At 44.0% G+C, this 14,929-nt stretch overlaps 1 protein-coding gene across 1 annotated transcript in view; it reads right to left on the bottom strand.

Annotated features, from left to right (window-relative positions):
• Nucleotides 1–257: 257 nt before the first annotated feature.
• Nucleotides 258–14,929, bottom strand: part of LOC311503597 (cadherin-12-like) — a gene marked incomplete at its 5' end in the record, with an annotated part of 234,434 nt that continues 219,762 nt past the window's right edge. Inside the window, 4 exons of the mRNA XM_084566412.1 lie at nt 258–1,183; nt 4,736–4,987; nt 6,561–6,678; nt 11,657–11,774. Of these exons, the coding sequence (XP_084422538.1) occupies nt 672–1,183; nt 4,736–4,987; nt 6,561–6,678; nt 11,657–11,774 (1,000 nt within the window). The 3' untranslated portion in view covers nt 258–671. The remainder of the gene's footprint in view (nt 1,184–4,735; nt 4,988–6,560; nt 6,679–11,656; nt 11,775–14,929) is intronic.

Below are 14,929 nucleotides of genomic sequence, written 5' to 3'. Positions count from 1 at the left end.
TGACCCACCAAACAGAAACATACATTTTCATGTGGGCCTTGATTAATTACAAAATCTTCGAGTGTCTCCAAAAATAAAAAATACAGATCGATGACTGAGAGATAAATAGATAAATACACAAAAAAATCGAATCAAACTCAGTCAATAAATAAATAATAACAATAAATAACATTCAAAACATCTTTGGCCAAACTTGGGCCACCTCACTGTCCCCACAGAGTTGACGTTGGTCTTGGTAGATGCTTCGGCCGGTGTGGGGGTTCTAAGAAACAACGCTGGACATGTGGCATGACATAGCGAGTGAAAGAAGAATCATATTGAGGCACTTTAAAGGATGTTCGAGGAAATGGCAGCATTTCCGTGTGTTTTTCGTATTCCCAGAGAGGAAATAAGATGTAAGACAAGAAACAACTTTCAATTGAAAGGAAACTGAGTGGCTGCTTTGCTCATCTAGTCATGTTACCGCATGTTCTCTCGTATTCGTTTTTTTTTTTTTTTTTTTACAATTTTGGGACTGAGCATGGTAAAGTACCACATAAAATACAGTGAACAGTGAGCTTGAAGAGAACGGAAACAGATAACATGGGAGAAAGATAATGGTAAAACATAGAGTGTCACAACCAACTGAAAGAACGCTGTTACATATTTGCTTTTAGAGTCAGTGAATAACATCAATGTGTGTTCTCTGTTGTTGTTGAGTCCGACTGAGTTTCTGACTGTTCCCCAAATATCCCTGCCAGTGTCTTAAAGCGGGGTCCCCAGTCACTGAGGTAATCATAGTCCTCCTCGAGGTCTATTGCGAGAGACTCAATAGAGCTAAGTGACTCGGCCACGGAGCCATCACCCTCGTAAGCGTACGTGGCCAAGGAGTCGTAGGGCGGGGCTGAGTTGTCCGTGTCATGCTCCTTCAGTCGCTGGTTGATGAAGTCTCGGATGTCAGCGCTGTCCTGCGAGACAGGCAGCCTGGGACCTCTCTTCAGCTCAGGTTTGACATCCCTGCGGTACAGGTTCTCTTTGACAACCTTGGGATTGCGAAGCGTGCCCATGTCAAACGCGTGCGTGTCCTCTTCCCCCCCTCCTTCGTCGTCGTAGTGGATCACGTTGTCCCGGATGTCCTCTTTGGATGACATGAGGGTCTCCTTTTTCTTCTGCCGTCTCAAGCCCATGTAGAGAACAACAATAACTGGAGGAGCAAACAGAGACAATCACGTGTCAGTCTACAGATCCAGACTGCTGCACCTTGAACAGTTTTACCTGTGAAGAAGAGACAGCTGGAGGCAAGGTTTCAATGATTTGCAGCTCAAAACATCTGACAAGGTTGATCCGTCTGTTAGTTCTTAAGCTTCAGATATCTCAACATTTATTGACTGAAACTGGTCTGGACATCACTAAGATGGTGAACGTCACCTGCTGGCAATACTACACACGTTGTGCTTAATGTCGCATCTAAAAGTTTTTTGCTTCAGACGTTGGTTCAGGACAAAACCGATGTCATTCCCATCAGTCCTCATTAGCTTATTAGATCATTTTAGTATGCCAGCACACTTCTCCCTCTCCGAGCAATAACCATTTGTGTAGCCATGTTATCAGTGTGCCTAAATACTGTATAGCCACAAAGAAATGTGAGATATTTAAACATCAGGTCAGGTATGTAGGTCGCTTAGTGACCAGTGAAGGTATTCCGATCGACCCTAAAGACTCTGAATCTGTAAAAGTGTTGACGGACAGAGAGCCACGGAATGTGGGAGAGGTCAGAGCCCTTTTAGGATTTCTAAGCTATTACAGGACATTTATACAGAACATTTCTAGGATAGCCAGGCTGCCGTTCAGGCTCATAGAAAGCTCTACTGTGTGTAGTCCGCGATCCAACCCACGCAGATCAACGACCGAAGCCGAAGTGTACAAATAACGGTCAGCTTCCTTCCAAAAACACCTGTACAGGTACAGTAAAAGCTACCTTGATCATTTCAAATTAGCGCTACAAGCAGCGCCAGTCTCGTAATATTAGTTTTAAGTTTATTTTAAGAAATTTGTCAGATGTGTGACAAACGTTACGTACGCTACATTCTAAATCGTACTGCCGTTCATTATCGTGGCCATCGTATTCGTTGACGCGGGAAATATGTCGGTGTGCGTAACTGACAATACAAACTGTGAAATGCAATGGTAATGGTGTGATGGGTTGTAAACATCGTCAGGTTGTTAGCCAGTCAGTAGCAAGTGTGTGTCAGTTGCAGAAAAGCCTCGCTCGCGCTATGTGACAGATACGCCTTGTCGTTCTTTGCCGCTACAGAGCTCCTTGAGAAGGTGTAAAACCTACTATACTAGCATGACTGTAGACCTCAGTGCTGTTCAGACATTTAGACTCTAACTCTTCCATTGTTTCAATTACATAGTCAGTCTGGCGTATCAATTGAAAACAGTATTTCACTTAATATTACCCCCGTTTTCATCCAAATGTTTTGACATGTCCTTAGCTGTAATTCAGTGCCTTCTGGGATTTTTTTTTATTTTTTGTTGCTTTGGTGGCTTAAAAACTGAAGTGTACTGACAACAATGCATACTTGTAATAGACAGCGTAAGTACTGTACACATTGTCGAGGGTAAAATTGCCCTGCTGAGAACATACCCAAAGCAACAGTTTATTGTTTTAGAACGCAACCCATCAGCAATCGCTCGAGGGATTCTGCATATTTTAGACACTGTACCAACACTGGGTTATTTTCAACACATAGTTTTGCAGTAAATATCCTACTCTCCCCTTTCTCCTGTCACTGCGATCTGTCTCTCTGTGTCTATCTTCCCCTGTGTCCCGTTCTCTGCCTGCTCAGTGAAATAACCCGGTAAAATATGTGCTTTTTTTCCTCTGGGTTTTTTAATATATGGTTGCATCTAGGAGGAAGAGTAACGGCCAGGATAAAACGGAAATCATTCAAATGAAAGAGTTCAATAAATACATTCAGACCGAAAAAAAACCCTAAGTAGGTCTCTTCCTTTCAACCTCTCTGTATCTCTCTTCCTTTATGCCTTCCTTCACTCCCCGAGTGATTTTAATCTGCCATAGCGTAGTGTGCCAGCTCCCCCCAGTGGCACCTCTGTAGATTTTAGACAGTTATTACAGGCCACGCTGGTTGAACACAGCTTGTCATTAACTGCAGCCAATGCACGGCAATTTGGAAGAAATAGCAATGCAGATGAAAGTCTCAGTGGTGGTTTGTTTAATTTACCTCATCGTTTTTACTCACAGGACAACTGGGTCATCCTGACAAATCCTGCACAGAAACTAAGTGGCTCTATGGAAATGTTCTCAGTGTGAGTTCTGATTTTCTCTGCCACTTCACTTCCCGGGGACATCGTGACAGTTTGGCGTCAGCCTCAGCCTTGGGGGCGAGTCGACTTGGAGCTTTGAAGACAGTCTTCTCAGATGAGGCGAACACACCGCCGACACAGCTCTACAGCACAACACTGCAATCTACTGTGTGCTTTCATGTTCAATCACATATAGGACAAAGCAACTCAAGACCGTATTTCACATGAATGCATTCATGATGGTAATGAAAGGGGATTAATGACGAGACGTCGTTGGAATTCGGCAATGGATTCTTTGTCGGACCGTAAATTAGAAGGAGATAGAGAAGCGTAAATACACCTAAATTCAAAGGTCACGGCTACCCTTGACATCCAGCGGAAAACGAGAACTTCTTTAACAACCGCCCATCTCAGAGTTACAACTCAGAATACGACGCCATAAACTTGCATTTACTTCATGCAGATGAGTTCAGACAATAATAGTATAGAATTAAGGGGGGAGTTTTACAACTGTGACCTTGTGGGAAGTGTAAAAGCTGCAGCTTTGTAGGCGGCCACACGGCAGCAAGATGGGATTTAGTTTATGGAGCCGAGCGTCCCTCCCTCCGATCTTTAACGTCCCACTGAATGACAAAATTAATATGACTGCTATAATTAATTGTGGACACTCCTAGGGAGACGGCACATCTGATTTCAGCTCTGTGGATGTGGAATCCAGTACTGTCAGAAAGGGGATTTAGATGTACACCAGCGCACGTATTAATCTCTTATCTTATGATATTACAAGCCAAGCAGGGTCAAGTAGCTGCAGAAGCAAGACGTTTAGAACTATTGTTAAGATCTAAAGAGACACTATGGATTTTTTTTCATTTCGGCTAAATTAAAAAGCAGAGAATCTCAAAATGCATCTTTTCAACTTCAGGAGACCCTAAAATTAACAATAATAAAGGCATAGTTGTACTACAGAAAAAAAAATGTCAACAGTTTGGCATTTCGTAAAATGTCAACTCATGTCTTTGTGAAGAGAGTTGAGAAGACAAGATCGATACCACTCTGCTTCTTGTCGCTACAAGTTTGCCAAGCAACCAGAGCAGATGCCAGGTTCTAAGTGCGTGCAGCCAAGAAATAGTTCACCGTATAAATGCCAACAAAAGTAAACATATTTATGCTTATATGGATTAAGCAAATGAGACCTGTGCCGTGTGTTAGTTTGGCAATGGTGGACAGAGTCAGGCTAGGAGTTTCCCTATGCTGCCGTGTTGCTAGATGTGAGAATGGTATAAATCATCTCATCTAATGCTCTGCCAGAGTACATATATTTCCCAAAATGGGGAGTCGTTCACAAGTTTTGGAGCTGCCAAAGTGCAGCTTCAAAAGTCTGACGCTGTTCAAGAACGTGTCTCAGCAAAAAGACGACCGATCTCACCTAGCAGGATGATGATACACAGAAGTATGGCAATCAAAGCTCCTGTGCTAAGGCCCACAGGGAGAAAGATGGCCTCTGCGCTGCACGTTAACAGGGAACCATCCGACTCGCAGCCGCACACTCGGATGGTCAAGGTGCCTGTGCCGCTCTTGGGCGGGTAGCCATTATCTTCAATCAACACCGGGAGGAAGTAGATCTCCTGCAGGCGTCGTCTGAAGCCACCCCGCTTAGTCACAATCCCGGCTGTATTATCTGGAAGACAAGCAACAGGGAGAATTTTGAAAACTTCCATTGAAAGCACAAAGAAATCCTCAAAACAGACATTCAAAGAATCGTGAAAATTTGCATGGAAATGCCTGAAGTACTGAGGCGCCGGCTTATTCCTTGATCCTTACAGGTTAGAAAGTGTTCTGACCGAAGCAAAAGAAAATATTCCCCCCGGTAGAACTTCACATCAATCAGACAATTCTGTCAGCCACACTATAAGTCTGGAGGTCCAAGTGTGAGAAAAGTGAAACTTTTTCTGTGACTGTTATCTCTTCAAGCTCGATATCAGATCTTCTCCAAATATGCCTCCCTGAATGAAAAGCTGCAACATATCAAAGACTTGTCTTATCAAAGCTCTCTTCATTTTACACCACTTAGTTTAAAAGCTGTAGGAGCCTAACCAAACCCACTACACTATTCCTTGAAACACTGCAAAGCGTTTTCTGTCTCACTGAGCGGGAGCTATTGGGATCTGCTGTTGTTGATATCACTTTGTGCAGGTAGCAGGTCAGTCCAGAGAAACGATGTGTTAGCAACGATAGATGGTAGATTAAATAAATAAATAAATAACACACAAAGGGAACCACTTGGGGAGACAGCCGAAGGTGTAAAGATGGCGAGTTGAATAGAGGTCGACAATGCATACAGGGGGAGTTGGGAACGTGTCAGGTTGAACCTGCACGGTTCTGTCTGCTACAGCTAGACTGTCTGACCCCTGTCAAGCCGGGTTTGTTCCACTGACGAAGCCTAGCACTTTTTCTTGACAGGAGGTCAGGCATTTTAGCACACCTTGCATGTGGTGCGCAACTGCGATTTGGTCTGTGCCCGCTCTCCCTCTCTCTCGCTGAACCTGTCCGCAGTGCCTGTGGTGTTTGCATTTCCTGTCCTCGCCTATCAGATCTCACTCTGTGTCTGGAGTGTGCGCCTCCAAGGCTCCTGGCGGGCGGGAAACTGCAAGGGAGTGTGTCCAAAAGGTAAAACTGGATCAGAGGTTCGGACCGGGGCCTCGTCAAGGGTGGCAAATGCATTCGTTTCCGTGGCCTCATCCTGCCATGCCCCACTTTTCATTACCCATCTTTCTGGTAGGACTTCAAAGGGCTCGACCAGTGCACGCTGCAGAGTGTCATATGTGGCCTTATCATAAGACTAGGTCTCACTGTATGTGTTAAAGCTATTTTTAGCACTGAGGCATTTTGCTCTTAGAAGCTTGGAGAAGCAAACCTTTCAACCAATAATTGATCTTATTCCAGGGAGGGTTTTTTTTTTAAATCTTTTTTTCTTTCCCCAAAGACCAGTTAGTTGCAGGTAGACTCTGGAGACACTTAATACCGGATCCATTTATTGCAATATCTGGCCCCTTAATTAATTTTTGCACCATTATTCTACTATATTTTGGTGTTGTTGCTGCTAAGAATAAAAGTAATTTATCATCTGGTTTATTCAAAGAACATGTTTCAATGTGATCTTTCTTCAGTATTTTAGGGAGTAAAGATGAGATTTTTTACACAGTGCTCTCAGATACATCAAATAGTGCCATTGTAAGATTATAAACACTTACTTCCAAAGTCCCGAATGGTGAAATTCTTGTTTTTAATATCTTCCTTTGGAGATCTGAAGGAGAACTGTTGTCCAGCAGTTGGCAGATCCTGGTCTTTTGCGCTGAAGGTTTGAATGACCTGGTAAAATAGGAAAAATAAAGATAAAACACGTACTTTTAAGTGGCATTTACTGTACTTTTATTATCTACTTTAAACTTCCGTAGTACTTATGGTCCTGCCTGGAGTGCGCTGCTAGTAGGACTGCAACCCGTCCATCTACATACTCCCAGAAAACTGTGTGTGGATTTCCACAGTTGGAAGGTTAAAATTATTCAGCACTGAACGGTCTTCAGCTGACAACGTGTCAGACCTGTCAGCGCCGAAACAAGGCGGTGAATGGTTCTCCCGGTCCTCTGGACACAGTCGCTGAGCACTTGATTTAAAACTTGTTGAGATTTCTAGATCACCTCAACGGATGGTATGATGGATTAACTCTGTTCAGAACCGCTGGAGCTTTTATCAGTGGTCAAGAACAGAGACCAGCTGATGTATATTGAACTTATATCACAGCAAGTATGGAACAGCACAGGTTTCAAACAATCCAACACATTCTTTTACTGCTACACCAATAGGCAGTTTATGCTTCTGCGTCAATTTGACTTCGTAGCAAAAAACACACAGTGCCGACTAGTGTTTGGGTGGGTATCTCGCACCAGCGTAGGCTACGTGCGTAGGTCACGGCGTCTAGTCCCGGAGTACTTTAAATGAGCCTTAAGGGTTAGGATTCCTAGTATTCTCCCAGGGGGCCCGGGTTCGACTCCCGGTATAGGGAGGACAGTGGTTAGAGAAGCAGCTTGGGACCAAAGGATCACAGGTTTTTACATCCCCCCGTGTCCATGGCTGAGGTGCCTTGTGCAAGCACCTAACCCCCAAATTGCTTCATAGGCTGCAGCCCAAGTGGCAGCCCAAGTGTACCCACTACTGTGTAAATGAATGGATGGGTTCACTAGCCAGCCAATTGCAATCTCGTCTGCGCTTCCTCCTTCCTAGATAGACACTCCTGATTCAGCTGCCAATGTACCAGACCTCTGACAGCTTCCTACTTTCCTCTGTTCCCCAAACGTCTCAGAGCTTTGCCCGGAACCAGCTGACTGTCCTGCCAGCCCAGCTGTGCAACCAGTCTGCTCTTCCTCACCCGCTGGACTTGACCAGTTGGAAGAACGATGCCTCGGCCACGGATCCGCCACACGTGCGGGAGCCACTAATCATCACCCCCTGCCCTGTTACATCACCCTGAATATGTTGCTGTCTCTCCTCCCCCTTCTCAACGTCTGAATAAAATTCCCTCCAGGGGAGTAAACCTGACACCAGGTGTGATGAGTGTTCTGTCGCGTTCCCTGCAGCAGATGCACAGCTCACACTATTGATTTCCGGCAGTCAAATTAGCTTTGTGATGAATACATCCAGCTCCACCTAATAGTTGTTTTCATTAGTGTTTCGTGTGTTGACCTTTTTTTCTGTCAGTTTTGTCAGAAATAATGGCTAATGGCCATCAAAGAGTACCACAGCCCAAAGCGATATTTTACCAGGTATCCTAGTGGAAGATCAGTTTGTCCATAAAATAACAATATCCCTTTGAAAAAATACTTGTTTTCATACCATACTCCCCTCTCTCACCCTACAGTCCCTGTCAAGGTCAGGGTGAGACTGCCAGGAAATTATCCAAAAAAAACAAGGGGCTGCAGTGTCTTCCCGGTTGCCAGTTGCCAGACAGGTAACCAGTTGTTCTTTGTTGCTGGCAGTTGCTGGCACTTTATTCAATTCAGGTTACTAAACCTGGCATGTCTTTGGACAATGGGAAGACGCTGGAGTACCTGGAGAGAAAACCGACCGAGGCACAGGGAGAACATGTACACAGAAAGGCCCCTGCCTGGCGACAGATTCGACCCGAGGAACTTTGCATTTGTCCAAAAGCTAAATGTATTTGGTTCTCAGTTCGAGGAAAAACAACACATCGTTACTACTTTTACAAGCTGACACCACCAAACTGTTTGTGTTTCTGTATAACAAATGACTATCCTGTCAGTAATTAATCATTGGACAAATGACCAACAATTGCCTAACTTAGCTTACTAACGTCTCTGCCGATTGTACATTACTGTAGGTGTGCTTCCACCCCTGATACAGAGAGGCAAAGTCCTGAGCCTTCCAGTGGGCCATCTCGTGGACCTTATTTTGAACAATGTAACCTACTCTGTCTATCTTTACCATCGGCATCTCTGAGTAGCTTGTAGACGGAGAAATGACGACGTTACTGTCTGATCAGGTATTCTCCCAAGCTGGTCAACAGTTTATGACAAACTTTGTGCAACTTTGTCGCAATTTTGACGACCTCTACATCATATTTTTTTACATTACAAGCATCATATGTGTAATTTGTAGCATCATGAAAACAAAAATTTAAAACACTTTTGCCACTGACTAACATACAAATTTTAGTTTATAAGGCCAGGAAGCCAGTCCAAACTTCTCCCATCCACAATATTTACAATAATACAATAAGGGCACAGTTGATTATGCCATGGCAAAGATCTTTATGAACTGTTTTCTCTCCCCATTGGACGGAACAACGACAGTGATGTAGTCATACACATCATTTGAAAGAAGTTGAGCTGATTTTATTGAAACATCGCTCTGACTGGTTGTTGGACTACCCAGTTGCATGCAGATGTATTTCCTCTGTATTATCTGAACCACATCCCATAATGAATCCCAATGGCATGTTACAAGACCCATATTCTGATTAGTGTATGAAGCTGCTAAGATATTTTTTTAAATGATTCTCCAAATGCATTACCACTATCAGTACTGAACCAGTGGGTGTTACTGCATCTCATTATATGAATGTCACAAGTGTAGTGATAAAACCCCAGTAAGTGGTATCAGCTTTTTTTAAAACAATAACATTTACTACATTTTCTTTCAATTCCAACTTTAATTAGCATCTGTCATGTGCGAATCCTGCCTTTCTCGCACTCAGAAGTGCTTCCCGCCTCTTCACGATGACAAGTGCAGCCGTTGCTGCAGTGACTGCTTATTACTGGGCGCTATTGTATATGTTAAATGGCTTCAAGTGCATTCTGCCTTTGCACTCAACTGCCTTGTAACTTAAGTGAGATAAGAGCGCCCGGCTAAATGCTGTCAATGTAAATGTAATTATTCCAGCATAACAAATGGATTCAATGGGGTGGCATTGCAATTCAGCATTATATTAAAAAAGAAAAAAAAACTTAGCATACACTTTAAACAGCAGGGACACATCGCAGCACTGGCTGCACCTTATATATTTAGTATGTAGAGCACAGCGGTAAGAAATAACTTGTTTTATGCTTCTTTTGTGGTTGAGTTTTCCCATTTCACACTTGACCAGTTGACTCTGAGAAATTATGAAACCCTACTGTATGAGTTAGACAAAACCCTGATCTTCCTTTATGTACGAAGGCTTAAAGGCCACTATCCTCCCTGCTCTTCGCACACATTTACATGAAAATAACCAACTGCTTCTCTCGCTTGGTTTCATCCTCGCTGCGGACTATTTTCAATCAGAGGTTGCGCCACAGCGTGAGGCACTCCAAAACAAGCGGTTTGTATGTGTTTTTTATTTTTTTATTTTTTCCCGGCACTGCGAGTGCGGATAATCATCCAAGGAAACGGGTGTGATGGATTTTTACAAGAGAGGATCTGCAATTCTTTATCATCCCCCAGCTGTGTGCAGCACCTGGTGGAATCATGCTGTGGCGACACTGCGGGGAAGCGTATATTCTGCAACGGAGGGCAAGGGAGGAGGAAGAAAAGGTAGAAAGAAGCGGATTAGGCTAAGGGAATAAAAAGATCTTTGGAAGAGGAGATAAGATGTTGCATTTTAGAGAACATGTTGCATGACGGTTGCAGCTTGAATATATAAGGGTTTCTTTGTTTTGTTTTTTACATTTGATTGAATAACCATTGTAATTTTCTGTACCACAGACCTCCATTCTTTATGCTTTCATGAAGCTAGGTAGGAAAGCATATTTAGCAGTTATGTGCAGTATATGAAGGACTGCTGGTTTTTCAAGTCACAACTAGGTCTGGGTTATGACACATGCTATGACTTTATTTTGAATAATTAGTTATGTATTGTGGATTTTTCCAGTTCAAAATTCTTGAAATAGCATCTACTGCTTCTCTCTGAGTGGAGGCTGAAATTAAGCAGGCAACAATTAAGAGAACTGTTGTCAGATTCCAGCATCAAAGTGCCGCGCATTAGTCTTGACGGCAGAAAACATGGCACGTTCACACGCCAAGGAAGACAGTGAAGCCTTCAAAGGGAGTGCAGAGCCGTTGTTTTTGATTGCAGCAACAGGCCCGAGGACCGGCAAGACATCCTCAATGTGATGAGGCGTCTACAGCGATTTGATAGACTGCCAAAGAAGCTGTTCCTTCACAACGCTAACTGCATATAGATGCTGGTTAATGGGCTAATTTACAAGCGCAGGTGGTTTACAATGCGCACAGGCGAAGTCTCCGGTGCATCTCGAATACATCATCTGAAATGTACTCTCGGAGGCCGACATGCAAAGCGACGGCGCGCTTTATGATTGCTCCTCCCGCCGAATCGAACTCTGCGACACAGCCAGTCTGAGGTTTTGATTCACGCACGGTGCTCAAGGGTTCTCCGCAGAATCCTTTGAAATAAGAGGTTTCACTCAAGTGACCTTGAGTGAAACACTTAGAAACCGACCCATGGAAAGGCATCAATGCGAGAGCTAAATCTGTGTGTTTACTACTTCTATATATGGTGCTCCAAATAGAAGATAAAAGTCAATTTAAACTCCAGAAATTCAGAGTGTATTTCTGCTCAACACTTTGCCAGAGTTAATATAAATCCACACCTTTCAGATTCAATTTAACACCTTCAGATAGGTTTCATCAACCGCCTTAAAGCCACGTCAGGCTCTGCGGGAGCGCAAACGCTCCAATCAGCAGATGTCATCTCAATGAAAAATCAGCACTCCTTAACAGAGGAAAATGTCCTGCACATGAAGAGTCGGGGGAAGACGGTAAACCGTGAACATACCTGTCCAGCTTTGGCATTTTCACACACAAAGGTCTCATAAGGACTGGCAAGTTCAGGGGGGAACTCGTTGATGTCCAGCACGTGGACGGTGACGGCCACCCGACTGGTCAGAACCGGACTGTCTGGGGGGGGGGAGAGAGAGAGAGAAGCACAACATGATTAGTTTTTTTTGTTCACGGCACTGACACCATGTGGACATCTGAAGTACTACCATCTTATGACAAGCCGGTGCTTAGAGGCTTATCACTGTTGCAGGAGGATGGCTGAGTGGTTAGAGAGGCTGCCATGCCCGAGTGTCCAGCCGGAGTGTCCTTGAACGGATGCCTGGCCGCCCATCCGCCGGACTGATGCGTCTGGAACGTGGCGGTGCATGAATCGCACCTGGATGCCGGGCGCTTTATGGTGCTTTTGATCGATGATGAAAAGGAGAGTTAAATAAATACACGCCGCAAATGCATCCCATGCGGTGCCTGCGAATAAAACATCACATTATGGAGTATGGCTCTATAGAGAGAGAATTTCCTCTTTTATTCCCGTTCTGAAAGGATAAGATGCGCAGCCTATTTTAATTATACTGTGAAGGCCCCCTTGAGTGGGACTAACTTGAAGCCAGGGTTGTTTGTTACCGTGTTCCCTCACTGCAGGGGCACAATGGGGAAATTGTGCGGATGCGAGAGTAAGGTAAACTTTATGGATTCAGTGTGGGAATTGGTTTTGCGGCGCTGTGTGTGCAGTGGGAGGCTTTGTTGGGGGGAGCGCCGGTGCATAGGTGCACAGGCACACAGGTGCGTGGGTTTGTGTGTAGGTGGGCGGTCGAGAAGAATGCAGGGCAGGGAGGGGGATCTGTAAAGTCCTCTCACGGGGATTGGAGAAGCAGCCACGGCTCAGTCAGTAACCTGTCTCTGACCTTGATGGGAAAAAAAGCAATCTTCCCACCGAGGTAAAAATGACACAGAGCATGGGATTTGCTGCTTTGGGCCGCCCGGACGGCTAACATTGAGGCTCAGCCAGGAGAAATACTATTTGTGGCAGCCGTTGAAAAATAAAATCAAACAAAAAAAAAGTCTGAGTACTTCAAATTCATCTAGATCTAAACAGAAAATAGTTTAGCATCGGTCTTTAACATTTCAAAATTAGAGATACTGAAGTTTACAGTTTTCTTCTCAATTCAAAATCTCCATGGCCGTTGCAAAGAGTAATACATCCTTCAGCCCACTAGATGGAGCAATGGTATAGAGGTAGTTGCATTCAAATCTGAGCAGATTCAGCGTTTCAGCCCAATAACACATGCTCTATTTATTTCACTGAATTAGAATCCTGTAATGCTGTAGAATGCTTGAGCGGCTGGCCGTGCCTTATACCGCTTCTCCGCTGTATATTACTTTCTTTTCTTTTTTTTTTTTTAATTAACACATTTTAATAAAAAAGGGTTTAATCTCTGCGAGCAATCAACCACAAATCTATAAAAACGTGGCCGAGGAACGAGGACAGAGCGATTCCTCGAGGATACCGGTCCGTTAAAAAAGTGCAACTGTATGCAGAATAAGCAAGCAAACTCGCAACACAAAAAAAAAAAAAAAAACCTTGATAAGTGTGAAGCTAAATTCATTTGCTGGAAATAGATAGCGAAAGCGCTATCCAATTGCCTCCAGCCAAGGTTGTTATTGCATTTAATAGATCTTTCTCTCTCCTTGACTCCTAAAAAAAAATAAAAAAATAAAAAAATAAAAATTGCCACTGGGCATGAATGCCAAAAAGCAAACAGTTAATCTAGCCCCGGCTCTTATTTAGCTCGCCTTCTGCTTTGCACTGTGTCTCAGGAGATCCGAGCACACTGCTCTCATTTTGCTGCATGACTGCGGTGTCTGAAGATGACCGGACAGATGTCCAAGGTTTGGTAAAAGCTTCCACCTCGGTTGTTCTGGTCAGATGTCTGAATAATGGCGCCTTTGTTCGAGGAAAATTTAGCTCAGCCGCACATGTCGTTGGATATTTTGCAACGCAAAACAAAGGTTGAGGGCGGGTGAATGCTAAAAAGTTCCAGCAGCAAGGGCACATGGTAGGTGCAGGAGAGATTGTAGATAAGTCAGAACATTTTTATGTGTGCGTGTGACCTCTCCTCACCAAATGCGTTATTTGGATGGGTGTTAAAGGTATCTTTGCTTCCCAGTTTATTGCCTTTCTTCATGGTTTAAAACCCGCCGTCCAACAATGACAATGGAGTGCCGTGCAGCGAAGCCATAACAGCCATCCAATACCCAGAACACAAAGTTCTGCCAAATCTGACTCAAGGTCAAAAACAGATTTGAACCCGAGCTGGGACAGAACCTCTGGAGTGCCGGCTTTATCTCTTCTCCTGCCGCACCAGTCCAACTATTATTTTTTAACACAGACTCTGGAAGTATTTTTCTTTTCTGACAGAGAGTAAAATTGTCTCTGGATGAACAGCGGACCTCTGAGAGGGGCACCGGAGGAGCGATTTTCAGAGCCCGACTTGCAGGGAGGTGATAAAAAAAAAATAAAAAATAAAAAAGTAAAAGAGTAAAACACAGGTAGGTGAGGTCAAGATAAGCCAAAATCCTCCATGATGCCTGCCATCGTGTGCACGTATGGCATCCTGAACATGCAAAACTTCCATCTCCTCACTCCTCCTGCATCCTTTCAGCCTAACTCCCATTCCTTGACTCTTGTGCACAAAAGCCACTCAAAGAAGCGCACACACGCACACACACACACTGAAAGCAGAATTAGCATGTGACTTCCATGACCTTGAGGGGAAGTGAGTAATATCAGTTTCCAAGGCGACACTGACTCAAGTTTTAACAGCCCATATTTCATAGTCTGTCCTAATGAATATACAGCGTGGGTAATTTTGATTGAGCACCAGCCTGCCTCCGGGATAATGACTTTGACGGTTCTTAGCAGATTTGATGACTTGATGACGATGGATTTGCTTATTTATCCGGAAATTTGCTCCACTTCCTCGGTAAAAACATAATTAGCTTGATGACATGTCTTAAAGCCACAGCCACGCCGCAAGTTCCGTCTTTTTTTTTTCCTCGAGGCCCGGGCTCACAACGTGCAGCCGTGCCGTGTCGTGCCATTCTGTGCCGTGCCGCCACGTCTGCTCGCTGCGTAGACTCTACCATTTTTAACTGCGGTTTAAGTAAAAGTTGACTCTGGCAAGAAAAGCTCCCTTCCAATGCCAATGTCATCAAACGTGTTAAAAAAAAAATATATAATAAAAAAAAGGCCGTTAAAAATGAAAACAGA

Source organism: Chelon labrosus (genome assembly GCF_963514085.1).
Source record: "Chelon labrosus genome assembly, chromosome: 18".
Taxonomy (NCBI): Eukaryota; Metazoa; Chordata; class Actinopteri; order Mugiliformes; family Mugilidae; genus Chelon; species Chelon labrosus.
The sequence above is the reverse complement of the archived record's forward strand: the minus strand, read 5'-3'. Positions and strand labels throughout refer to the sequence as shown.